General features: G+C 43.0%; 1 protein-coding gene across 3 annotated transcripts; it reads right to left on the bottom strand.

The window, feature by feature from the left end:
* Positions 1 to 1,392: 1,392 nt before the first annotated feature.
* Positions 1,393 to 26,202, bottom strand: ARMC6 (armadillo repeat containing 6). 3 transcript variants are annotated; one of them, XM_056518188.1, is made up of 8 exons: positions 26,012 to 26,144; positions 23,155 to 23,315; positions 20,843 to 20,925; positions 13,966 to 14,536; positions 12,427 to 12,572; positions 10,306 to 10,437; positions 9,677 to 9,814; positions 1,393 to 2,084 (listed from the first exon to the last, which is right to left on the bottom strand). In XM_056518188.1, the coding sequence occupies exons 2-8, from the start codon at positions 23,273 to 23,275 to the stop codon at positions 1,872 to 1,874; spliced, it is 1,404 nt and encodes a 467-aa protein (XP_056374163.1). In that variant the 5' UTR covers positions 23,276 to 23,315; positions 26,012 to 26,144; the 3' UTR covers positions 1,393 to 1,871. The 3 variants fall into 3 exon arrangements, with proteins under 3 accessions (XP_056374163.1, XP_056374164.1, XP_056374162.1); XM_056518189.1 differs by having other exon boundaries at positions 26,048 to 26,086; XM_056518187.1 differs by having other exon boundaries at positions 1,394 to 2,084; positions 26,060 to 26,202.

The following is a 26,202-nucleotide window of genomic DNA, read 5'->3' as shown; positions in this document are numbered from 1 at the left end:
GGATGCAGATTGTCAGGCTTGTGGCTGGGTAACAGGGAGTGCATGTAATTGCGCTCAAGAAGGAATCACTGGGCTGGAAAGTCTTGCCATCTTGGCAGTTCTTCCAGTGGGTAACTTTGGGTGGAAACATTGCCATGCACCACTTCTGACCAGCCCCTACATCATCATCTTCCTGTCATATGCATATATGCAAGCTGTATATCATTTTTTGTGGGGACATTTAGGGAGAATGAGCTGTGTTTACAGCAAGTTGCCTTGTGCTGAACGGTTCCACAGGCAGAAAGGGAAAGAGTGCATCAGGTGCTGCCGCTTCACTGTGCAATAGTCTGTTGTAAAATAAGATATTCTACAGCAGCTCTGGGCAGGGAACTGGCAGGGGAGTAGGCAGGGTGAGAGCTGTGATAGAGAGCTAAGGAAAAGCATTGCATTGTGGGAATTTTAGTGCAGACTGCCCAACCAGGAAGTACAGGACTGAGACCCCCCAAAAAATAGATTTTTGATGGTTTCAGAACTGGGGACAATAGGTAACCAATGCTATATGCTACTGCAGCATTTTTTTTTACCTGAACAACCCTTTAACACATAACTTTTGAGTATCAAAGACATTACCATTAAACTAAACCTGACTTTTTTTTTTTAAAGCACTCATTTATCCAGCCCCTCACCATAGGGATGACCTACCTCAGCGAGTGACTAGCTGATTGGGCATCTCCTGTATGTTAAGACATGGACAGGAAGCATGGATCAGCAAGGGCACTGTCGAAACAGCAGCAGCAGGGGACCAGGAAGATGTGTTTACTGTATTTACCACTAAACCTCAAGATTTACCAGTGGTTTAGCCTCATAAACGGATGGACAGATTATAAATGGCAGTGCAAACATAAACGTAATATTTTAAAGAGAATGTGTCACTTTAATCTGTTTCTATTTTTTTATTGTAATTTCCTTTTATTCATTGTTTTTGTATATGGTATAATATGGTGCTGCCATCTTACCTGAGCTGTTTTTTAACAGCATTTTAGCGATATGCTTTAATGCAAGCCACATGGACACAGGCAACAATAGACAGGAGCTGTCCCATTAATATGAATGGGAAATCCTTCTGGGCATGCTCTGTTTCCACAGGAAAGGGGGGGGGGGGGGCAGAGATCTGAGCTTGAGCAATTGAGAAGATCCTTCCTGTTTTATCTATACACTGATGTCACCTTTCACTGTAATGCTGTACAAATCACTTTCCATCATCACACATATACAGGAATTCTCAGCTTAGTTTTAGGACTAGTGGGCAGACCAAAAACTGCAAGACTTCAACATTACTTTATTATATATATATATATATATATATATATATATATATATATATATATAGTAAAATGGAAAATGAAAAAAATAAAAAAAGTAATGAAAACTTTAAAAATAAAATATATTTAACGTAAAAACTTGATTCAAACAATAGGTTGTTTTCTGATGACACATTCCCTTTAATCAACGTTCCTATAGCACTAACAGGAATTTCGGGAATACGCTTGTCTCTTGTCTGAAGACTGCCGTGGCTGACGTCTCTGGGCTTCATATTCAGTCGACATTTACCTGGGCTCCTGCATTATTTATGCAGCAACAAGCAAATGCAGAAAAGAAGATGGGGCAATTGTGTGACAACATTAATTGAACCAAGAGAAGAATAAAGCAAGAACCCAAACAGTGCAATAAATGTAGATATATAATGCAATAAAAAAATAAATAAATAGGAATTGTAAATCACTTGCTCTATATAGACGAGATACTGAGACAGTATCACACTTGCTCCTGATGTTGCCACTCATTTTTTTCTTGTATGGACATTGTACAAGGACTTGTATGGTATATTGAGGTTATTGGACCAAGCTGCCTTTCTGACCAGTCCATAGCTCTCGTAGTTCTACTCTACAGCCAAGGTCTCTTAAAGCCGCTTTGGCAACATCTTCACAATCCTTGTGAGTGCAGCGGGCTTGAAGAATTAATGACTCCGCTCCCATTTCCAGGATGGGTTGTGAGAAATCACAAGTGCGTGACACAAGGTTCCGGATCACCATGCAGGCTTGTTTCTAAAGCAAACATTAATGGAATATATTGTTAGTACAACTTTACATGATAATGCTTAAAGGGGTACTCCGCCCCTAGACATCTTATCCCCTATCCAAAGGATAGGGGATAAGATGTCAGATCGCTGTGGTCCCGCTGCTGGGGAGTCCCGGGATCCCCGCTGCGGCACCCCGCTATCATTACAGCACAGAGCGAGTTCGCTCTGCACGTAATGATGGGAGATACAGGGGCCGGAGCAGCGTGACGTCATGGCTCCACCCCTCGTGACATCACGGCCCGTCCCCTTAATGCAAGTCTATGGGAGGGGGCGTGACGACCACCACGCCCCCTCCCATAGACTTGTATTGAAAGGGGCTGGCCGTGACGTCACGAGGGGCGGATCCGTGAAGTAACGATGCTCCGGCCCCTGTATCTCCCGTCATTATGTGCAGAGCGAACTCGCTCTGTGCTGTAATGATAGCGGGGTGCCGCAGCAGGGATCCTAGGGCTCCCCAGCAGCGGGACCACAGCGATCTGACATCTTATCCCCTATCCTTTGGATAGGGGGATAAGATGTCTAGGGGCGGAGTACCCCTTTAAAGAGAACAAGTACAACATTTCTTGCTGATAGAAAGTGGCAATTTCACTCTGGTGTCTGCAGGCATCCAGAATTGTAGCATTTAATTTTATTTCTTTGCAGTGAATCTGAGCTCTGGCTGCTATATATAGATGTAATATTAATATAAGTGGTCCCTCAACATACGATGGTAATTCGTTCCAAACGACCCATCGTTTGTCGAATCCATCGTATGTTGAGGGATTCGAGCAATGTAAAGTATAGGAAGTTATACTCACCTGTCCCCGACGCTCCGGACCGGGTCCTCACCGCTCCCGATGCTGTCCCTGGGGCTCCCGCTGCTGTCCCGCTGCTCCGGGTCCACTTTGGGATCCTCCGGCTTCTTCCGCAGGGTCCGGGCCTCCCTTTCTGGTGACATTATTACGCTGCTGCGCCGGCACGGCGTGCGTAGCGATGTAAAAATGACGCCGGAAAGCGAGGCCCGTACCCCGGAGAAGATACAGAAGACGCCAGAGGATCGCAAAGTGGACCCGGAGCAGCGGGGATAGGTAAGCGAACCTGTCCGGGATACTAAAACTGCTATCCCACAGCAGCTTAAGCATTTTGCGCTGTCGGATAGCAGTTAATGCGATGGCCCCGACATATAAAAGCATCGTCGAGAGGCCATTGTATGTCGATTTGATCATATGTCGGGGCCATCGCATGTCGGGGGGGGGTTACTACACAAAAATGCATATTTGAACATATATGCTTTGCTATAGCCCATCACAGAGTGTTGTAAAGCTGCTTTCTTAAACCATGTTGTATTTATTGTATGATTTATTACAGATATAAGGATACTAAAAAATAAGTATATAATTTATTTTTTATTTTTTATTGTTGCATTTTATATTTTACTGGCGTTGAGAAGCTGGGGGCCTAAACTCATGAACATGCAAAATTAACAATAAAGAAAGAAGAAGATATGTATAGGAAAACTAAAGTGAAAGAGGCAGAGAACAAGAAGGAGGGTAGGTACCGTATATACTCGAGTATAAGCAGACCCGAATATAAGCCGAGGCCCCTAATTTTACCCCAAAAACCCAGGAAAAGTTATTGACTTGACTATAAGCCTAGGGTGGGAAATACATCATCCCCCCCATGTTTTCATCCAGACCCCCCTTCATCATCACCGCCTGTCAATCTCTTCATCAGTGGTCTTCAACCTGCGGACCTCCAGATGTTGCAAAACTACAACTCCCAGCATGCCCGGACAGCCATCGGCTGTCCAGGCATGCTGGGAGTTGTAGTTTTGAAACCTCTGGAGGTCCGCAGGTTGAAGACCACTGCGGCCTTAGTCATCATCCCCCCCCCTTCATCATCACCGCCTGTCAATCCCTTCATCAGTGGTCTTCAACCTGCAGACCTCCAGATGTTGCAAAACTACAACTCCCAGCATGTGCTTCGGGCCCGGACTAGTGACGTTGCCTTGATGACGACGCACAGAAACGTTGCGCATGAACGTCCCTGTGCGTTGTCGTCAAGGCAACGTCACAACTCCGGGGCGGGCCCGAAGCACGGAGAAGAGGACCCCCCGGTGAAAATGGACAGCCCGGAACGACTAACCATCCCCACCGGACGTTCCCTGCAAAAAAGATGGTCCGGACTTCCCGCCGAGGGGAGGTGAGTACAAAACAAAGGGGGGGGGGGGGGGCTGGATGATGACGAAGGCCGCAGTGGTCTTCAACCTGCGGACCTCCAGAGGTTTCAAAACTACAACACCCAGCATGCCCGGGCTTGCTGGGAGTTGTAGTTTTGCAACATCTGGAGATCCGCAGGTTGAAGACCACTGATGAAGGGATTGACAGGCGGAGAGTTCACTCGAGTATAAGCCGAGGGGGGCGTTTTCAGCACGAAAAATCGTGCTGAAAAACTCGGCTTCTACTCTAGTATATACGGTAGCATTAATAGCAAAATGGTAAAATGTACTTTTACTGTGCACGGGGGAGCAGAAGCTAAGTCCAAGGATGGTGTGATGCGGCTTTTAAGCCCAAGCCAATACATATATACATTGCAGGAAATTAGTTGACTATGTTTGGGCCATTAACCCCTTAAGAACCAAGCCCATTTTCACCTTAAGGACTAGAGCATTTTTTGCACATGTGACCACTGTCACTTGATTCCGAGATAGTTTTTTCATGACATATTCTACTTTAACATAATGGTAAGTTTTCGTTAATACTTTCCAATTTCCAAAATTTCATGAAAAATGTAAAAAATTTTCATTTTTCTCACTTTGAAGCTCTCTGCTTGTAATGAATGAACATCCCAAATAAATTATATATTGATTCGCATATATATGTCTACTTTATATTTGCATCATAAAGATGGTTTTTACTTTTGGAAGACATCAGAGGCTTCAAAGTTCAGAAGCAATTTTCCAATTTTTCACAAAATGTTCTAAATCTGAATTTTTCAGGGACCAGTTCAGTTTTGAAGTGGATTTGAGGGGTCTTCATATATTAGAAATACCCCATAAATGACCCCATTATAAAAAACTGCACCCATCAGTATGGAAATACCCCATATGTCGATGTAAAGTGCTCTGCGGGCGAACTACAATGCTCAGAAGAGAAGGAGTGCCATTGGGCTTTTGGAGAGAGAATTTGTTTGGAATGGAAGTCGGGGGGCCATGTGCGTTTACAAAGCCCCCATGGTGCCAGAACAGTGGACCCCCCACACCACATGTGACCCCATTTTGGACATTACACCCCTCACGGAATGTAATAAGGGGTGCAGTGAGCAGATCTTTGGAACACTGGGCAGTGCAAATGAAAAATAAAAATTTTCATTTTTATGGATGACTGCTCAAAAAATCAGAGGGGTGTAAATGCTCCCTGTACCCCTACACCCCTTACATTCCGTGAGGGGTGTAGTTTCCAAAATGAGGTCACATGTGGGGGGGGTCCACTGTTCTGGCACCCCAGGGGGCCCCCTGACTTCCATTCCAAACAAATTCTCTCTCCAAAAGCTCAATGGCGCTCCTTCTCTTCTGAGCATTGTAGTTCGCCTGCAGAGCATTTTACGTCCACACATGGGGTATTTATATATACTCAGAAGAAATGGGGTTACAAATTTTAGGGGGCTTTTTTCCTATTACCCCTTGTGAAAATGAAAAATTTGGGATAACACCAGCATTTTAGTGAAATTTTTTTTTTTTCATTTTCATGTCCAACTTTAACGTCCAATACCTGTGGGGTGTTCAGGCTCACTATACCCCTTGTTACATTCCGTGAGGGGTCTAGTTTCCAAAATGGGACATGTGGGTGTTTTTTCTTTTTGTGTTGATGTCAGAACCGCTTTTCCTATTACCCCTTGTGAAAATGAAAAATTTGGGATAACACCAGCATTTTAGTGAAAAAAAAATGATTTCATTTTCATGTCCAACTTTAACGTCCAACACCTGTGGGGGTTCATGCTCACTATACCGTTTGTTACATTCCGTGAGGGGTCTAGTTTCCAAAATAACCTAAACCTGAAAAAAATTACCCAGGTTGGTTGGGGGTCAATAGACAAATAAACCTAACCCCGAGGCCGAAGCCCGGGGTGAAGAACCCCTTATTGCTCAAACCTTAAAAAATAACCTTTATTGGTATATATTAAAAACTCCCCAGTGTGGAATTAAAATAACCCCTGACAGGTATATGCAGGGTTAATGAGGGAAAATTCCCTTCTGGTATTCAGTGCGGTGCTGCAGACACTCCCACTGTACTGTCAGAGGGTTGTTTAAAACTCAACAGTATGCCCACCCCTACATGTTTCGCCGCATCGCGGCGTTGTCAAGAGGTATATGTGGCTACTATAGAACTATAGTAGCCACATATACCTCTTGAAAACGCCGCAATGCGGCGAAACATGTAGGGGTGGGCATACTGTTGAGTTTTAAACAACCCTCTGACAGTACAGTGGGAGTGTCTGCAGCACCGCACTGAATACCGGAAGGGAATTTTCCCTCATTAACCCTGCATATACCTGTCAGGGGTTATTTTAATTCCACACTGGGGAGTTTTTAATATATACCAATAAAGGTTATTTTTTAAGGGTTGAGCAATAAGGGGTTCTTCACCCCGGGCTTCGGCCTCGGGGTTAGGTTTATTCGTTTCCAAAATGGGACATGTGGGTGTTTTTTCTTTTTGTGTTTATGTCAGAACCGCTGTAACGATCAGCCATCCCTGTGCAAATCACCTCAAATGTACATGGCGCTCTCACTCCTGAGCCTTGTTCCTTGTTGTGCGCACGCAGAGCATTTTACATCCACATATGGGTTATTTGCTTTTACCTCTTGTGAAAATGAAAAGTATGGGGCAACACCAGCATGTTAGCGTAAAAAAATTATTTTTTTACAACAACATGCTGGTGTAGACCCCAACTTTACCTTTTCATAAGGGGTATAAGGAGAAAAAGCCCCCCAAAATTTGTTAGGCAATTTCTCCCGAGTACAGAAATACTCCATATGGGACCCTAAACTGTTGCCTTGAAATACGACAGGGCTCTGAAGTGAGAGAACGTCAAGCGCATTTGAGGCCTAAATAAGGGATTTGCATAGGGATGGACCCGGATGCAAGAATTAGACTTGCCTCCGATACCATAATTACCCTACGGCAGTGTTTCCCAAACAGAGTGCCTCCAGCTGTTGCAAAACTCCCAGCATGCCTGTCCGGCAATACTGGGAGTTGTCGTACGAGACATGTTTTTTCTTATTTGGGGGGGGGGGGGGGGGGGGGAGAATGGGTATAAGTAGTGTTGTAACCTTTATTTTGTGTAGGTGTAGTGTTTTTTGGGTACATTCACATGGGCGAGGGTTTACAGCAAGTTTCCCGCTGGGAGTTTGAGCTGCAGCGGAAAATTTTCCGCATCTCAAACTTGCAGCGAAAAACTTGCTGTAAACCCGCCCGTGTGAATGTACCCTGTACATTCACATGAGGGGGCAAGCCTCGAGCTGTTGCAGAACTACAACTACCAGCATGCTCTTTGGCTGTCCGTGCATGCTGGGGGTTGTAGTTATGCAACAGCTGGAGGCACACTGGTTGCAAAAAACAGAGTTACTTAACTCATTGTTTTACAAAACTACAACTCCCAGCATGCCCAGACCACTGAAGGACATGTTGGGAGTTGTAGTTATGCAACAACTGGAGGAGAACAGTTTGGAGACCACTGTGTAGTAGTGTCCAAACTCTAGCCCCCCAGATGTTGCAAAACTTCAACTCCAAGCATGCTCAGACTGTCTGAGCATGCTGGGAGTTGTAGTTTTGCAACATCTGGAAGGGCTACAGTTTGGACACCACTGCACAGTGGTCTCCAAACTGTGGCCCTCCAGATGTTGCAAAACTAGAACTCCCAGCATGCCCAGACAGCCTTTGGCCCCAGGGGTTTGCACGTGGTGCCTGCTGAATTACTTCAGCAAGCATCCTGGTTCGGTCCCGAAATTCCCACAGGTACACCCTTGGTCCCTGCACGTATAAGTGTGCATTCTATTTTTACAGAGTGCCTACGTATAAGTTAAACAGACAGGCACAATTGTGATGTGAAAAAGCCCTTAGTGACAATACAGTGGGGCAAAAAAAAGTATTTAGTCAGCCACCAATTGTGCACGTTCTCCAACTTGATGAGAGAGGCCTGTCATTTTCTTCATAGATATACCTCAACTATGAGAGGCATAATGAGAAAAAAAAATCCATAAAATCACATTGTCTGATTTTTAAAGAACTTATTTGCAAATTATGGTGGAAAATAAGTATTTGGTCACCTACAAACAAGCAAGATTTCTGGCTCTCCCAGACCTGTATCTTCTTCTTTGAGAGTCTCCTCTGTCCTCCACTTATTACCTGTATTAATGGCACCTGTTTGAACTTGTTATCAGTATAAAAGACACCTGTCCACAACCTAAAACAGTCACACTCCAAACTCCACTAGGGCCAAGACCAAAGAGCTGTAGAAGGACACCAGAAACAAAATTGTAGACCTGCACCAGGCTGGGAAGACTGAATCTTCAATAGGCAAGCAGCTTTGTGTGAAGAAGTCAACTGTGGGAGCAATTATTAGAAAATGGAAGACATACAAGACCACTGATAATCTCCCTCGATCTGGGGCTCCATGCAAGATCTCACCCCGTGGTATCAAAATTATCACAAGAACAGTGAGCAAAAATCCCAGAACCACACAGGGGGGGACCTAGTGAATGACCTGCAGAGAGCTGGGACCAAAGTAACAAAGGCTACCATTAGTAACACACTATGCTGCTAGGGACTCAAATCTATATTTATGTCTTTGGCGGAGAAAGAATGCTGAGTTGCATCCAAAGAACACCATATGGGGGTGGAAACATCATGCTATGAGGCTGTTTTATTACTAAGGGACCAGGACGACTGACGCGTGTAAAGGAAAGAATGAATGGGGCCATGTATCGTGAGATTTTGAGTGAAAACCTCCTTCCATCAGCAAGAGCGTTGAAGTTGAAACGTGGCTGGGTCTTTCAGAATGACAATGACCCCAAACACACTGCAGAATTTCAAGGTCCTGGAGTGGCCTAGCCAGTCTCCAGATCTCAACCCTATAGAAAACCTCTGGAAGTAGTTGAAAGTCTGTGTTGCCCAGCGACAGCCCCAAAACATCACTGCTCTAGAGGAGATCTGCATGGAGGAATGGGCCAAAGTACAAGCAACATTGTGTGTGAAAACCTTGTGAACACTTACAGAAAACGTTTGACCTCTGTCATTGACAAACAAAGGGTATATAACAAAGTATTAAGATGAACTTTTGTTATTGATTAAATACTTGTTTTCCACCACAATTTGATAATAAATTCTTTAAAAAACAGAAAGTGATTATATGGATTTTTTTTTCTCATTATGTCTCTCATAGTTGAGGTATACCTATTATGAAAATTACAGGCCTCTCATCTTGTTTGAGAACTTGCACAATTGGTGGCTGACTAAATACTTTTTTTGCTCTATTGTATCTGTGCATAGATTTATTTTTGCATTATAGGTTACTTATTACCTTTACAATACAATTCTTAGGATGAATTTTCATTGCTTGAAGAGCAGCCAGGGCCCCGCCTCCTTCCATAATGACTTTACAGTTCTCTGGTTTACGCAGGGCTAACATAGCAAGGGCAGCACAGGCCTGATCACAGATCTGAAGACAGAGAACACAGTTCATATTTTCAGTACTTATTCATTGTTTTCCTCACTTTTTGACAACATCTCTCTCATGCACGATTAGGGCACATTTAGTTAATGCTATCACTAACCCACTGGGACCCCCTTCCATCGACAGTAATTTCTAGTGTGGCTATTGGCAATGCTCAGGGTAAATAAAGCATGACATGGGTGCTACTTAGCAGAATGGTGGGGGTTCCGCTGCCCCACCATCTATAATCAGCTACTTAGCAGGGTGGGTGACCCATAATCTAAAACAGGGTTAAACCACATTCCTCAAACCAATATTATACACATGAATTAACTTATTCATTTATGAACCCGTATAATTTCAGTTAATTTCAGTGCTGCATTCATGGAGTATCAGAAAAGTGTTTAGGTTGGAAAATGAGAATAAATTGATATATATTTATCCAAGGATGCGTAAGAAAGCATTATGTATGTTTTATTAGAGTAAAAAATAGATACCTGGGCATTGGAGAAGTGTCGTGTCATTGCAAGGATAATCAGATCCGTCCCCCCTGAGTTCACAATGGCATCCTTCACGTCATCATTCCCCGCAGTAGCTTTAATGGCGCTAAGTACCTGTTTTACAAGCTCCTAAAAAAAAAAAAAAAAAAAAAAAAAGAGATGACATTTATTTCCTTTGACACCAGATCAGGCAATATAAAGCAGAATGCCAAGAAGAACAAAAAAAAGTAGTTATGGAGTCTGCAGAAAAGAGCACTTATGAATAAAGCCACCTCGTGACTGCTTTGTAGAAAAGTAATTGACCATTTAAGGGTAGGGTCACACGGAGCACACCAACAGCAAATTTCACGCTGCAGATGTGCAGACGCCAGTCACAAAATCCCTGCTACGGTTGGGTAGCTCTATGTGTCCGCTCGTACTGGCGGATTTCCCACTGTATACACAGTGCCTGCTTGTAGCACATGTACAGCAAGAAATCTGCCACTACGAACGGACACACAGTACTACCCAGCTCCAGCAGGGAGCTCGTTCTTGTGATTGCCGCCAGCACATCCGCAGAGTGAAATATGCTGTGGGTGCGCTCAGTGTAACCCTACCCTTAACCCCTTAAGGACCAGAGTTTCTAATTTTTGCACTTTGATATTTTCCACCTCACCTTCAGAACGCTTTCAATTTTGCTCCTACAGACTCATATGAGGGCTTGATTTTTGCACCACCAATTTTACTTTGTAATGACATCTATCATTTCACTAAAAAATGTATGGCGAAATCAGAAAAAAATTATTTGTGGGCCAAAATTGGAAAAAAAAACCCTGCTATTTTATAACTTTTGGGGGCTTTCGATTCTACGCAGTGCCCTTTTCGGTAAAAATGACACCATATATTTATTCTGTACGTCCATACGGTTACAATGATACCCAACTTATAAATTTTTTTTTTATCTTACCACTTTAAAAAAATGATAACTACATGCACCTAAATTTGTCTGTTTAAAATTGTAACCTTCTGAACCCTATAACTTTTGTTTTTTTCCATATACAGGGATGTATGAGAGCTTATTTTTTGCACCGTGATCTGAAGTTTTTATCTGTACCATTTTTGTTTTGATGGGGCTTTTTGATCGCTTTTTATACATTTTATTAGGGTATACAAAGTGACCAAAAATACGCAATTTTAGACTTTGGATTTTTTTTTTTATGTGTACACCATTGACCGTGCAGTTTAATTAACATTATATTTTTATAGTTCAGACATTTATGCACGCGGCGATACCACATATGTGATTAAAACTTTTATTCAGGAAAGGGTTAAATCACATTAATTCACTTTTTAAAATTTTTTTTTACACACCATAGGGGACAATTACATGCAATCCTTTGATTGTATACACTGAACAATGCTATGCCATAGCATAGCTTTAATCAGTGTTATTTGTGCTCGATTGCTCCAGCCTGGAGCAATCAAATGACCGATCGGACAACGTGGAGAATGGTAAGGCACCTCCCCCTGGGTTCTCAGCTGTTTGGGACACAGTGATTTCACCACGGTGGTCCCGAACAGCTCCTCTGAGCTAACCGGCAGTATTTTCTCCCGGTTTAGACGCCACAATCAACTTTGATCACAGCATCTAAATACTGGCTGCTGATAGAAACCGGGTCCCAGACGGTACGAAGTGCGCTCAGCTCCTGAGTGCGCTTCACATACCGGGAGCCGGCCAAGAGCGTAAATATTCGCTCGTGGTCGTTAAGGGATTAAAGGGAAACTGACTGCAGGATCACCCACACTAACCTGAATTAACAGGTTAATAGTGCGGGTGACTGTTTGTAATTCTTTTACAGGGTCGTCGGACAGAGCGGGCGTAAGAAAGCATTACACATACAGCAGCACACTTCCATTGCACATAAGAAAAAGTGATTATACTAACAACAAGATGAATATCTCCTGAACAGCTGCACAGATTTTCACCTGGTAAGAAGCGTTAGAAAAAGGGTCACCCACACTATGTCTAAATTCAGGTTAGCTTGGGTAATCCTGCTGTCACTTTCCCTTTAAACACTCCAATTTAGTCCTCCAGTTTAGAAATCTCGGCAATAAAAGTAGTAACAGACTGTTTATTACCTGATGATCGATGCAATCAGCTAGCAGGGCCAGCATAAAGTTCAGCCCACCCAGGTCCACAACATCTTGGCAGAACTCATTACGTACACACAGTCGACCAATAGTAGAACACAATTCACTTAAGACTACACTGTTATCTGTGAATCCTAAAAGACAAAATCACATTTTCTTGAGATCATCACCATCAACATGTGTTCAATTAAAGTTCTTATCTTTAAAGGGGATCTCCTGCCCATTCTTCAGACTGGATGTAGACAGAGACAGGACTACGCTGGACAGTCGGGTTGCCAAGGCAACAATACGTTGCCCAGAAACTTCCGTGCATAAATCCATTTCTAATTAATAACACTTATGTACAGAACTTGGCCTTATGTGGATGCCTCAACAATCCGACTGCTCAGTGTAGACCTGTGTTTCTCCATGCTTGATCTGAATAACGGGTGGGACATCAGCTTTACAGTAATAATTTAAAGCTGGTCATGCATTAGATAGAATAAATAGAGAGATCAATATGGAGATCAATCTAAGGTGTATGAGGGCAGCCTAATACCTGAGGTCATCAAACGAAAGGATGAGTACACCAGATTGCCAAATGACAGCCATTCACAAGCACTAAACCCCATACACAGTGCAGTGGATTATAGTGCAGGTAAAAAAGTAAAATTATGTATTACTCACCCCGAGCTGTGGTCCTGTCGATGACTAGAGCATCTGTTGCTAATATGCTACTTTGGGCAATGAAGACAGGAGCTGGCTCTTCTAACTTCCCTGCCTCATATGACAGAGGGAAAAGAGGTAGGGAAGGGGAGGAGGAAAAAAAAACAAAAACGAAAGTGCAAAAATTGGCCTGGTCCTTAAAGGGTTAAGAATGAAAGCTACAATCTGATTGTTTACTATGGCAAATGCAACAGTGTTGCTCTGCACAAGGTTTGCTAAATCTCCCACATACTATTGCTTTATGAATGGGTGTGGTCAGATCTCTGTAGCCCCACAATGATCATTAAAATGAAGAGGCTGCATTTCTCTGTTTATCAGGTGGCTGGGTGCACAGTAAGTTTTTTCCTAGCTCTGTGTCACATGATCGGGACAAACTCGCAATATAAGTCTATGATACTGTTCGATCACGTGACAACGCAGGGAGAGGAGTGCATGGCAGCACAGACTTCTCCCGGCTTGTTCTCCTTGAACACTCAGACTCCCGCTGAACAAAACTACAGGTACTCTTTAGGCCTCCAGTCCTGACCCATAGAGGAAAATCAAGAAAGAAAACAGTAGATATTTTCTCCTCTATCAAGTTGCAAAAATGTATTCTCGTTCCAGCACCCATGGGGATGGATTGTCACCTACTTTTCCAAGGCTTTTGAGTCTCAAATCTGGTTAGTTATGATGTGATCCTTTTAACTAATCTTAAGCATTAAGAAATTTCTCTGAAAAAATTTACCAACAGGAACATAAATTACTGTTAGTAAAGAAAATTGGGTTTGTTGTTTTTTGTATTAAAAATAAATAATAAGTTTTATATTTGATATAAATGAATACCTTTTGCAGCCTCTATCAACAGTTTTAAGCCAGCATTCTCCATTACAATCATCTTGGCATGGTCATGAGCATGTCCAAAAGGAACTCTGATGTCATCATCAAAGGTCATGATCCTCAAGGCAGAGCAGGCCTCCCGTACTACATCTGGATCTGTACCATGGTTAGATATGGCTTGAGTAAGATAGCGCAAGATTCCTGCCTTAACAAAGGCTTGACGATTCTGTTCATGCTTTAAGCATACGTGGCGAGTAAGACGGATGGCAAGTAAAATCACTTCAGCATCTTTTGAGTAATTCTGAAAAGCATGAGTTAACAGTTCTTGTCCCACACCCTCCAGCAAGTCAGGCTGCCCATCAGTGAGAGAAGACATAGCATAAAGGGCATTCAAAAGAGTTTCTCTGTCACGCTCACATAGTTTCCAGGCTTCCAATACCACAGGGTAGGCAAACTTCTGTCCGGCAAGATACCGATGTGCCATGCCCTGCTTACACTGATCCCCAAACTTTACGAGAAGCTCAGAGACACTGCTTACAGAAGACGTCTCCACGGCCTTCCTCAAGGACTCCAAAGTCTAGAATTAAGAAATAGGCTGGGTGAAAAACCATAATATTACATGCACATTCATTCCAAACTGTACTCAAAACCTAAAGATAAAACAGGGACAGGCTTCATTATTACAGTAGTGTATAAGTCGCTCCGAAACACTGCAGCATAGCAGATGAATCATAGCTATAACCCCAGCTGGAAATTGGAACGGTCCCCAGTGGCCCCACCAGCCCTGACTGATAGATCTGTCCGTGTTTGTGTATAGATCGTACAGCAATTTTCCTAAATGTTACATTTTAAATTTGGCACCTGAATGCCTGTACGGAGGTGCCATTCTCCCGGCTGTCAATATTAGGGAAGCACCGAAAGAGAAATTTGGGGCCAAAACCGAAAACAGAAACCACATTGCTCCACCCACTTTTCTTAATATAGTTTTTGTAAAATTGTATTATCAGAATTTTTTAGTTAAATAAATCTGTGAATTTTAAGTAAACTGAAAAACCTCAATGCTAATAATAAAATAAACATCACACCCTGTACACTAAATCGGCCCTGGCCCTCTTATAAACTATGGGCCAATGTGGGAAAAATGGGCCGATACTGGAAGAGATATGGTGATCCTGCTGGTACTTGGCGCCAACTGCACTTCTTCTGCCGGACTCGTCTTCTAAGAGCCATAACTTTTTTTTATTTTTCTCCCTACATGCCCATACGAGGGCTTGCTTTTTGCGTGACCAATTGTTCTTTGAAATGACCATAAAATGTATGGCAAAAAAAAAAAAAAAGTATTATTTGTTGAGGAAGATTGAAGAGAAAACAGCAATTTAGCTATTTTGGGGTTTTTTGTGCAGTGAACTTTATGGTTAACATATTAGGTTGTTTTTATTTTATAGGTCAATGCGAATAAAATGATACCCAATTTATTTTTCTAATATTGCTCTACTTTTATAGGAAGTCAAACTTTATTGAACAAAATTAGTATTTTTTTCAAAATTGTCCTCTTCTGACTCCTATAACTATTTTATTTTTCCGTATACAGGGCTATATCAGGGCTCATTTTTGTGCCAAGATCTGTAGTTTTTTTTTATCTTCTTTTAATTAATAAAAAAATTTCTGATATATGATGTGATTAAAAATCAATATTTTTGGACCTTGGTGTTTTTTTATGCTTACACCATTCACCGCACTGGATCATTAAGATAATGTTTTTATAGATCGGACATTTCCGCAGCCAGTGATACCAAATATGTTGCTTTATTTAATTTTTTTTAACCTGTTGGGGACAGAGGGTGTACAGGTACTTAAGGATGGAGCACGTACCTGTACGCCCTCCGTATTTCCGATTACCGCCACTCGCTGGGAACGGGATGACTGCTGATATCTCTCTGCAGCCATGCCAGCACATCCCTAGGGGGGTCCTGAGACCGGCAAATCGTTTTTTCCAGGGTAATCAGGTCTCTGGTGACTCGATTGCCCGAAAAATAGGGATGATCGGTGCTGTCAGATACAGCCCCGATCACTCTGAAGGATAGGAGTGAGGTGGCAGGGGTGCCACCTCCTCCTATCCACTGCCATTGGTCGGTCAGGACTGACTGACCAATGGCAGATTGTGGGGGAGGGGTTAAAGTTAATTTCCCCGCTATGCTCACCCATGGAAGCACGGACAGAGGGGGAAAGAGCGATGGTGATCCGGCAGCTGTGGCTGGAGGCAGGCAGCGGCGATCTTGAATGTCTGTCTGTGGTTTTGCCCCTGGAGAAGCACAGTTTGAAGACCACTGTGCAGTGGTCTCAAAACTGTGGCCCTTCAGATCTTGCAAAACTACAACTCCCAGCATGCCCGGACAGCAAACTACTGTCTGGGCATGCTGGGAGTTGTATCTGTGCGCCTCAGGCTGTTGCATAACTACAATTCCCAGCATGCCCTTTGGCTGTCAGTACACGCTGGGATTTATAGTTTTGGAACAGCTGGAGGCACAGTGGTTGGAAAACACAAATTTAGGTTCTGTTACCTAACACTGTGTTTCCCAACCTGTGTGCCTCCAGCTGTTACAAAACTACAACTCCCAGCATGCACGGTCTGTCAGTGCATGCTGAGAGTTGCAGTTTTGCAACAGCTGGAGGTTTGCGCCCATGTGAATGTACCCTAAAACACTACACTGACACAAAATATAGAGTAACACACTACATATGCACACACCCTTACACTGTTACCCGCCCACCACCACCCAATAAAAATGAAAAACGTTTCGTACGGCACTGTTTCCAAAACTGAGCCTCCAGCTGTTGCAAAACAATAACTCCTGGTATTGCCAGACAGCCATTGACTGTCCAGGCATGCTGGGAGTTTTGCAACAGCTGGAGACACCCTGTTTGGGAAACACTGCCGGAGTGTGGCGGAGGCAAGTGCCATGCTTGCATCCGGGTCCGCCCCTATGCAAACCCCTTATTTAGGCCTCAATTGCGCATGGCGCTCTCTCACTCCTGAGCCCTGTCGTATTTTAAGTATGGGGTATTTCCGTACCTGAGAAAAATTGTGTTACAAATTTTTTTTTGGGGGGGGGGGGGGGGGGGTTCTTCTCCTTTTAACCCTTATAAAAAGTTGGGGGCTACCCCAGCATGTTAGTGTAAAAAAATTAAAAATTTTACACTAACATGCTGGTGTTGCCCCATTCTTTTCATTTTCACAAGAGGTAAAAGGAGAAAAAGACCCCCAAAATTTGTAACGCTATTTCTCCTGAATACGGAAATACCCCATATGTGGATGTAAAGTGCTCTGCGGGCGCACAACAGGGCTCAGGAGTGAGAGTGCACCATGTACATTTGAGGCCTAAATTGGTGATTTGCACAGGGGCGACTGATAGTTGCAACGGTTTTGAAATAATCACAAAAAAAGAAATGCCCACATGTGACCCAATTTTGCAAACTACAGCCCTCAAGGAACGTAACAAGGGGTACAGTGAGCTTCGTTTAAAATGGGACATGAAAATGAAAAATTAGATTTTTGCTCAGAAGAGGAGTGCCATTGGGCTTTTGGAGAGAGAATGTGTCTGGAATTGAAGGCCATGTGTGTTTACAAAGCCCCCATGCTGTCAGAACAGTGGACCCCCCACATGTGACCCCATTTTAGAAACTACACCCCACTCGGAATGTAATAAGATGTGCAGTGAGCATTTACACCCCACAGGTGTCTGACAGATTTTTTGAACTGTGGGAGGTGAAAATAAAAAATAAAATTTTTTATTTGCCCAGCCCATTGTTCCAAAGATCTGTCGAATGCCAGTGGGGTGTAAATGCTCACTGCACCCCTTATTACATTCCATGAGGGGTGTAGTTTCTGAAATGTGGTCGTGTGTGTGTGTGTGTGTGTGGGGGGGGATCCTCTGTTCTGGCACCATGGGGGCTTTGTAATCACGCATGGCCCCCGACTTCTATTCCAACCAAATTCTCTCTCCAAAAGTTCAATGTTGCTCCTTCCCTTCTGAGCAGTGCGCCTGCAGAGCACTTTACATCCACATATGAGGTATTTCCATACAAATTTTGGGGGTCTTTTTCAACTATTACCCCTTGTGAAAATGAAAATTTTGGGGTAACACTTTTTAGTGTAAACATCTCACTGTACCCCTTGTTACATTCCTTGAAGGGTGTAGTTTCCCAAATAATGTGTCATTATTTTCTGGCATTATGGCATAATGTTCTGGCATTATGGGGGATTTCTAAAACCATTTCAGCAAAATTTGCTCTCCAAAAGCCCATTGTCGCTCCTTCCCTTCTGAGCCCTCTAGTGCACCCAAAGAAAACTTTACATCTACATATGAGGTATTTCCTTACTCGAGAGAAATTGGGCTACAAACTTTGGGGGGCTTTTTAACCTTTTACCCCTTGTAAAAAAAAAAGGGCTACTTTGAGGAGTGCAATTTTCGTAATGGGGTCCATTACTGGAGATTTCTAACATAAAGACCCTTAAATTCACTTCAAAACTTAACTGGTCCCTGAAAAATTCAGATTTTGAAATTTTCGTGTTCATACTTTGAAGCCCTCTAATGTCTTCAAAAAGTAAAAACGGGTCAACCTGATGCTTACATAAAGTAGACAAACTGTATATTTGAATCAATATATAATTTATTTGGCATGTCGAATTTCCTTACAAGCAGAGAGCTTCAAAGTTAGAAAAATGCTAAATTTGTAAAAATTTTCCTGACATTTTGGAAGGTAGAATATGAAAAAAAATATTTTTGGAATCAAATTTATAAGTAAAAGCATCCCAGAGTTATTAATGCTTAACCCCTTTTGGGGCTTTGGTTTCTACGCAGTGCATTTTTTGGTAAAAATGACACCTTATCTTTATTCTGTAGGTCCATACGATTAAAATGATACCCAACTTATATAGGTTTGATTTTGTCGTACTTCTGGAAAAAATCATAACTACATGCCCGAAAATGAATACATTTAAAATAGTAATTTCTCACCCTTATAAATTTTTTATTTTTCCACGTACAGGATAGTATGAGGGCTCATTTTTTGTGCCGTGCTCTGAAGTTTTTATCTGTACCATTTTGATTGGACTTTTTGATTGCTCCTTATAAATTTTTTTATGCTATAAAAAGTGACCAAAACACGCTATTTTGGCCTTTGGATTTTTTTTTGTATGTCCGCCATTTAACGTGCGGTATAATTAATTATATATTTGTATAGTTCGGACATTTCCGCACGCGGCGATACCCCATATGTTTATTTTTATCTACACAGTTTTTGGGGGGGGGGGGGGGGAAATGGGAAAAGGGGGGTGATTCTTACTTTTATTAGGGAAGGGGTTAATTCATCATTAGTAACTTTTTTGCTATGTTATAGCTCCCTCTAGGGGCTATAACATGCATTACATTGATTCCTAACACATGCGGATGATCAGTGTTATTGGGGCTTGACTTCTTCTGCCTGGATCTCAGGCACAGAGAAGTCAATCGTCGATCGGATGCCAAGGAAGCAGTTAGGGGACCTTCCTTCGGTGTCTTAGGTGATCGGGACACCGCGGTTTCACCACAGTGTTCCCGATCAGCTTGACTGAGCTTCCAGGATGCAATTTTTTCAACTTTAGACGCGCAAAGTTGATATAGGATTAATAGCGCGCGGCACAATGATCGGTGCCTCACGCTATTAGTCCAGGGTCCCGTCTTTCTTTGCCGCCGGGACCGACCCTCGACCCCGCGTTATAGACCGGGACCGGGTGCAGGGCGTATGGCATCCTTAAGAGAGTAACGTGACAGTGGTCAGATTTGCAAAAAATGCTCTCGTCCTTAGGGTCAAAATGGGCTTTGCCCACAAGGAGTTAAAATTAGGAAGGGTATTTCATTTATTTTTTTAAACTTTTTTATTATTTTGCACTGATCATTGTTATCTGTGATCTACTTCTCTGGTCTCCTTCATAGCAGACCAGAGAAAAAAAACATATGATGGCAGCAGGAGGCAGGTAAGGAGACCTCCGGCTGCCATCTTAGCTGATCTGATCCCCGTGGCCCAGCCGCAGGTGATCAGATCAGCCATCAGAACCTTTGCAGATGCTGTGATCAAAATTGATCACAGCCTCTGAGGGGTTAATGGCAGACATCAGCGCAATAATCACTCGCATCATAGCCAGGGTGTGACTCTGGGCGTACAGGTACGTCCTAGTGCGCTAAGTCCCAAGTGTACCTGTACGCCCTGCGTCCTCTAGGAATTAAACTTCGCCCACCGAAATTATCAGCAGAAAATCTGGCCGATAATTTTTGTCACCCTTTAAGGCAGCATTGGTTCCCATTAAAGGAAACTAGTCTGCAATGAATTAGTTGGACAGAGTGGCTGGCACTTCACTGGGTTACAACTCTCAATCCAAACTTTTGACATGTCTGGATGACTCTGGAGGAAATAGTACTTATCAGCTGTATGCTCCAGAGGAAGTTGTGTGCTGTGCTGCCACCTCTGTCTGTGTCAAGAACTTTCCAGAGCATGAGCAGATGCCCAAAGAAAACCTCTCCTCCTCTAGACAGTTCCTGACACAGGCATAGGTGGCAGCAAAGAGCACTGTGGTTAGACTGCAAAGAACTACACAACTTCCTATGTAACATACAGTAGCTGATAAGCACTGGAGGCTTAGAATTTTTAAATAGAAGTAATTTACAAATCTGTATAAACTTTCTGGCACCAGCTGATTCAAAAAAAAAAAAATTTCCTCCGGAGTGCCCCTTTAACTAAGTTACCCCCAATATTGGTCATATCGATATAAGCCTTTCTATACTCTTACTCTGCAAAATAAATAGCAGTACTGTGCTCCTCTCCACGTTCCTATAACAATACATACCCGCAGGATATCATGGCTTGGAGCAGCCTCACCTTCTTCACTGTGTTTCCCCACAGCCTTGATTATGTTTGTCAAGTCAACTCCTAATAAAGCCGAGAGAAGTGGTAGTTCAAATAAGTATCTTTATAACGCTTTTCATATTCTTATTATATTAGACATGTAGAAAAATAATAACTATTAAAAGGGGGGGGGGAGTGAGTAGGCAGCATGTCCTTCTTAGCTGCCTGGCGAAGAGGAATCCAGTGGTATCATACCACATAAGTAAAAAGCTGCATAGATTTATATATATATATATATATATATATATATATATATATATATATATATATATATATATTTATATATATATATATATATATATATATATAAACACAAGGTCCTTTTAGCAGGTGTAGTAATTCTAATAGGGCAACTAGTACTTGTCCTACTTTAAAGAGGTCTGAATTTTATAATTAAATGATTTACTTAAATCATAGAAGACACAAGATTTATTCATGCATTGACATTAAAGGGGTACTCTGGCCCTAAGACATCTTATCCCCTATCCAAAGGATAGGGGATAAGATGTCTGATTGCGGGGGTCCTGACGCTATCTCGCATGCAGCACTCACCTCTGGGAGCTGCACGCAGCGCTGCCAGGTCACAACTACGGGGCCGGAGTATCGTGACGTCACAACTCCGCCCCCGTGTGACGTCATGCCCCGCAATGCAAGTCTATTGGAGGGGGCATGATGGCCGTCATGCGCTCTCCCATAGACTTGCATTGCCGTCATGCCCCCTCCCATAGACTTGCATTGCCGTCATGCCCCCTCCCATAGACTTGCATTGCAGGGGCGGGGTGTGACGTCACACGGGGGCGGAGTAGTTTTGCCACAGCTTTAGAGCCACTAGTTATGTCAGACTTTCTGGTAAGGTTGCCACTCATATATATATTTTTTTTTGGGGGGGGGGGGCGGGTGCTCTAAAGAGGACGGAAGGGAGAAAAACATCCCGTTGCATAATGACATTCCGAGCCTAAAGATGGCTGCTTAATGCAGCTCTATGGGATCGGCAGTCACACTATTATGGAGTACTACTGAGCTTTCGGCAACCCCTGCATAATGTAATCCAGACAAACGCTGCAAGCAATGTAAAGCAAGTATATTGGAAATTTATATATTATAAAGTTTTAAAGTATCTGAAAGGTACTATTGTGCGCTGCAGTTCTCCTTTAAAGAATATGACACAATACTAGAAGCCAACACGTCATGTTCTTCCCTGCACAATACAGACTCCATAAGCAAGCCTAAAGAGCCCATCTTGTGCAGCAAGAGAGGAAAAGATGCAATAAGCCATTCTCCCATCTCATTCTGATGATCAGAGTTTGTTTGTGTGTGTGTTGGGGGGGGGGGGGGGGGGGGCGGGGGTCTGAACGAGAGCTGTCTGAATACCCAGACCCTGACGAATCAAAACTTTTACATATCTCAATGACATGTCAAAAGTTATTTTCTGATGACAGGCACACTTTAAAGATTTGGCACATACAGAGCCAATATTATGGTAGCACATTGGGGTGGCATTGCTACTTTAATACAAAGTACAAACAAAGTCTATGTTCACATGGCGGAATTTCTGGCTGGGAGTTGTAGTTTTGCAACTGCTGAAGGTACCTTGGATGAAACTCAGGTATAATTGTTTAAATGGGAGCTCTACCAGCCGGGGGTCATATCTATCTGGAGGCCTTTCTACCTACTGGGAAGCCCTACCCAATCATCAAGTAGGGCTCCCCAGTAGGTAGACATGCCCCAAAATAGATATGACCCCCATCAGTGATGGGAATCATATCTATCTGGGGCCTGTCAACCTACTGGGGAGCCCTACCTGATAGGGGTCATATCTATCTGGGGGCCTGTGTACATATGAGGGAGCTCTACCTAATGGGGGGCATATCTTTCTGGGTTCCTGTCTGCCTACTGGGGGAGCCCACCCTTCCTACCAAATGGGGGGGGGGGGGGGACATATCTATCTGGGGTATTTACTTACTAGAGGAGCCCTACCCGCCTACCTACCTATCTGATAAAGGGACATACCTACTTAATGGGGCGGACTTACTTATCAGGGGCCCTATACACCTAATGGGGTGACATACTGGTCTGCCTATTAAGTTTCTATTAATAAAGACCTATTTACATACTCTTTTGGTTGAAATAATTTTATGTACCAGGACAAGTGGATGGTCGTGAGGGACAAGTATATTATGCTCCGTTTTAGTCCCTTGGACAATTATTATTATATATTTTTTTATTTCCACAACCCTGATGTCAGATAAGTACCTTGCGACTCAAACTGTTGAATGGCATCATTTAAAGCTTCTTCAGGTTCCATATCAAACTCGGCAATATTTTCTTGAACAACAGCATCAAAGGTTTCCTGTGTTATCCATTTGCAGGCCATTTTAGGATTATTTTTTTTTCTAAATGCTTTACTCTTTTATCTGAAAGAAGGAAAAGATTATGTTACTCATGATGATCGATGATACTCATTTCATTTCCTTCCAACATTAGATCCAATTGATAACAGATACAAATGGGCACAGTGGTAAGCTAATCACTTCTGCCTGCTCGATTTAAGGATTGTTGGGGGTTAATAATTCATAATTCTTGATTGAGTTATATTATTATCCCACATAGCACCCAGACCAACACACCCCCCCCCCCCCAATCAAAAAAGATCGACATAAAATATCACCTATCTCACCCAGGAAGAAGTGCAGCGCCACAGGATTTAAATCCACAAATCACCATGTCCAGATGACATATACCCATGTTCTCAATGAATTAAGTACAATGACAACCCAGAATTTCAAATTTTTAAGTGACAGGGTCTGCTCCACAGGACTGACACACCACAAATCTGGTGCTAATAATCAAAAAGCAAACCTGGAAATGATACGCTTGTAAGTTTAAAGGGAGAGTCCACTGATGGCCTATTCACAGGATAGGTTTTCAATAGCTCATTGACAGAGTGCTGACAGCCAGTACCCCACCAATCATCTGTTCTGCACAGTTGTGACACTGAAAGTAAACACTGTGAACAGAACCAGAAGCCTCAGGTTTTGTCACAGCTTTTAGAGATAGTTCTCCTTTGTGCTATTTCATCAGTCCCCTGTGGCATTTCAGAGGTTTGCAGGACTGCGCAGGACGCGCTGAATGTTCTGTGACTGTCCACTCAAGACTAAAAACCGCCCAATCCCGCATGTTTGTATCGGGTCCTGCGAGACCCCAATCTCATAGCAGTCCTCTAGTACCAAACCCCCATGGTGATATAGTGTAGGACTATCCTCAGGATAAGCCATCAATAAAAAATCCCACAAAACTGGAAAAGTGCTCTACAATTAGAGTATTATGTGGCATACCAGCAGAACGGGTTGTCGACCAACAGATCATGGTGTACCTGTGCCTGGCCCATTCAATTCAAGGGACTGAATGTCATTTCTTTGTGACTATTACACTTCGATTTCTGAATGTACAAAAGCCTAGGAGACTGCGCTTTGGAGTCCTACAGATAACACTGTACAGTTGAAAACTGGTCAATCTAGGGCCTGGTTGACCAGCCAGTTTATTTTATAATTAATCCATGAAGGTGGTAAATTTAAAAACAAAACAAACAAAAACACATACTTACCTTCCTTGCTGCCCACTACCACCTGTATCCTGAAACTCCAGTCCAGCACTTCTGCGTTCAGGGAAATGATGTCACAGGCCTGCTCAGCCAATCAGTGGCTACAGGGGTGGACTGGCTGAGCGGGCGTGTGACATCACATCCGTGCTGCGCAGCAATATACTGGCCGGGAATAAGGTAGGCGTTTTTTGTTTTTTTTTACCCTTTTAGTATGATCAATAGACCTGCTGACAGTACGCTACAGTATATGTCAGTATATATTTTTGACAGGATGACAATGTATACTAGAGATGAGCGAACTTACAGTAAATTCGATTCGTCACGAACTTCTCGGCTCGGCAGTTGATGACTTATCCTGCATAAATGAGTTCAGCTTTCCGGTGCTCCGGGTGGGCTGGAAAAGGTGGATACAGTCCTAGGAAAGAGTCTCCTAGGACTGTATCCATCTTTTCCAGCCCACGGAAGCACCTGAAAGCTGAACTAATTTATGCAGTATAAGTCATCAACTGCCGAGCCGAGAAGTTCGTGACGAATCGAATTTACTGTAGGTTCGCTCATCTCTAATGTATACCTTTAACATATTGGCAAGTTGTGATGTGAGCAACCAATAGCTAACAAGCCACATGTATACAATGACATACATTGTAAAATGACAGCCAAGCCAAGTATTGCTGTGCAATAGAATCCCTGTGGGTGGGTTCACATCACGGTTTGTAAACCATATCCATAGACAACGCAATGGAAACCATATGCAACCTGATCCATCGGATTGCATTCGGTTTGTTTGCAATACATTTTTTTTTTTTTTTGTTCTTTTTTTTTCTCCGTACTCAAAACAGTATCCTACCACGGTTTATGGTCTGGGTGAAAAACTGTATTGTAACCATGGAAGTCAATGAGAACCGTAGTGAACCGCATGTGTCTATGGTTCAATACGGTTTTCCATATACGGTTTATAACTTTGCACATGCACATTGCAATTCTAAAGTCACACCCAATGGACAACTAAAACTTTATTTAAAATAAAAAAATCTTAAAACCGGATTTGATGTAATTGTTAAAAACTGTATGCAACCGGACACAAAATTAGCAAACCATATACGGTTAAACGTCTATGGGTTCTTTTTTAAGCTCGCAGTTACAGTTTGGTCCGGTTTTGAGGAATACGGTTTTGACTAAAAAAAAAAAAATTTATAGAAAACCGAGGGGACAAAGCTTGACGTGAACCCACCCGTATCTACCATGTCAGGCTTGGGAGAGGCTGTATAGATCTTCCTACCCCTATAATCCCTACTGCAGTGTTTTCCCAAACGGTGTGCCTCCAGCTGTTGCAAAACTACAACTCCCAGCATGCCCGGACAGCCAAAGGCTGTCCGGGCATGCTGGGAGTTGTAGTTTTGCAACAACTGGAGGCACACTGTTTATAAAACACTGAGAGACATATCAAATAGCATCACTGACATCCATGACCATACAGCATCTTAAGGCTGATGCCTCTCTGTCATTCACCTATGGCTGATCCCTATATGACGACTTGCGCCGGACCTATACAATTACCGCAAACGTGAGGGCACTCTACGAGACAGGAGGTTCCTTGGGCAGTTTCCAGGGTCTGAGCATAATAGCAACCCTGGGCGGAAGTGACGTAATCGCCGTGGTGGTGACAAGCGGACCCGTTCTAGAGTAGAGCTTTAAAATGA

Source organism: Hyla sarda, chromosome 1, assembly GCF_029499605.1.
Source record: "Hyla sarda isolate aHylSar1 chromosome 1, aHylSar1.hap1, whole genome shotgun sequence".
NCBI classification, from domain to species: domain Eukaryota; kingdom Metazoa; phylum Chordata; class Amphibia; order Anura; family Hylidae; genus Hyla; species Hyla sarda.
This window is presented reverse-complemented; position numbering and strand designations above follow the sequence as displayed.

What these genes read in the sequence shown, in the direction of transcription:
- ARMC6 (XM_056518187.1), bottom strand. Translation starts at nt 23,275, where the DNA reads ATGGCCTGCAAATGGATAACACAGGAAACCTTTGATGCTGTTGTTCAA. An exon ending in GTTGATAGAGGCTGCAAAAG is followed by an intron (nt 12,573 to 13,965) that starts GTATTCATTTAT and finishes TTTGTCTTTTAG; the next exon opens with GATTCACAGATAACAGTGTA. An exon ending in CTGATTGCATCGATCATCAG is followed by an intron (nt 10,438 to 12,426) that starts GTAATAAACAGT and finishes TTTTTTTTTTAG; the next exon opens with GAGCTTGTAAAACAGGTACT.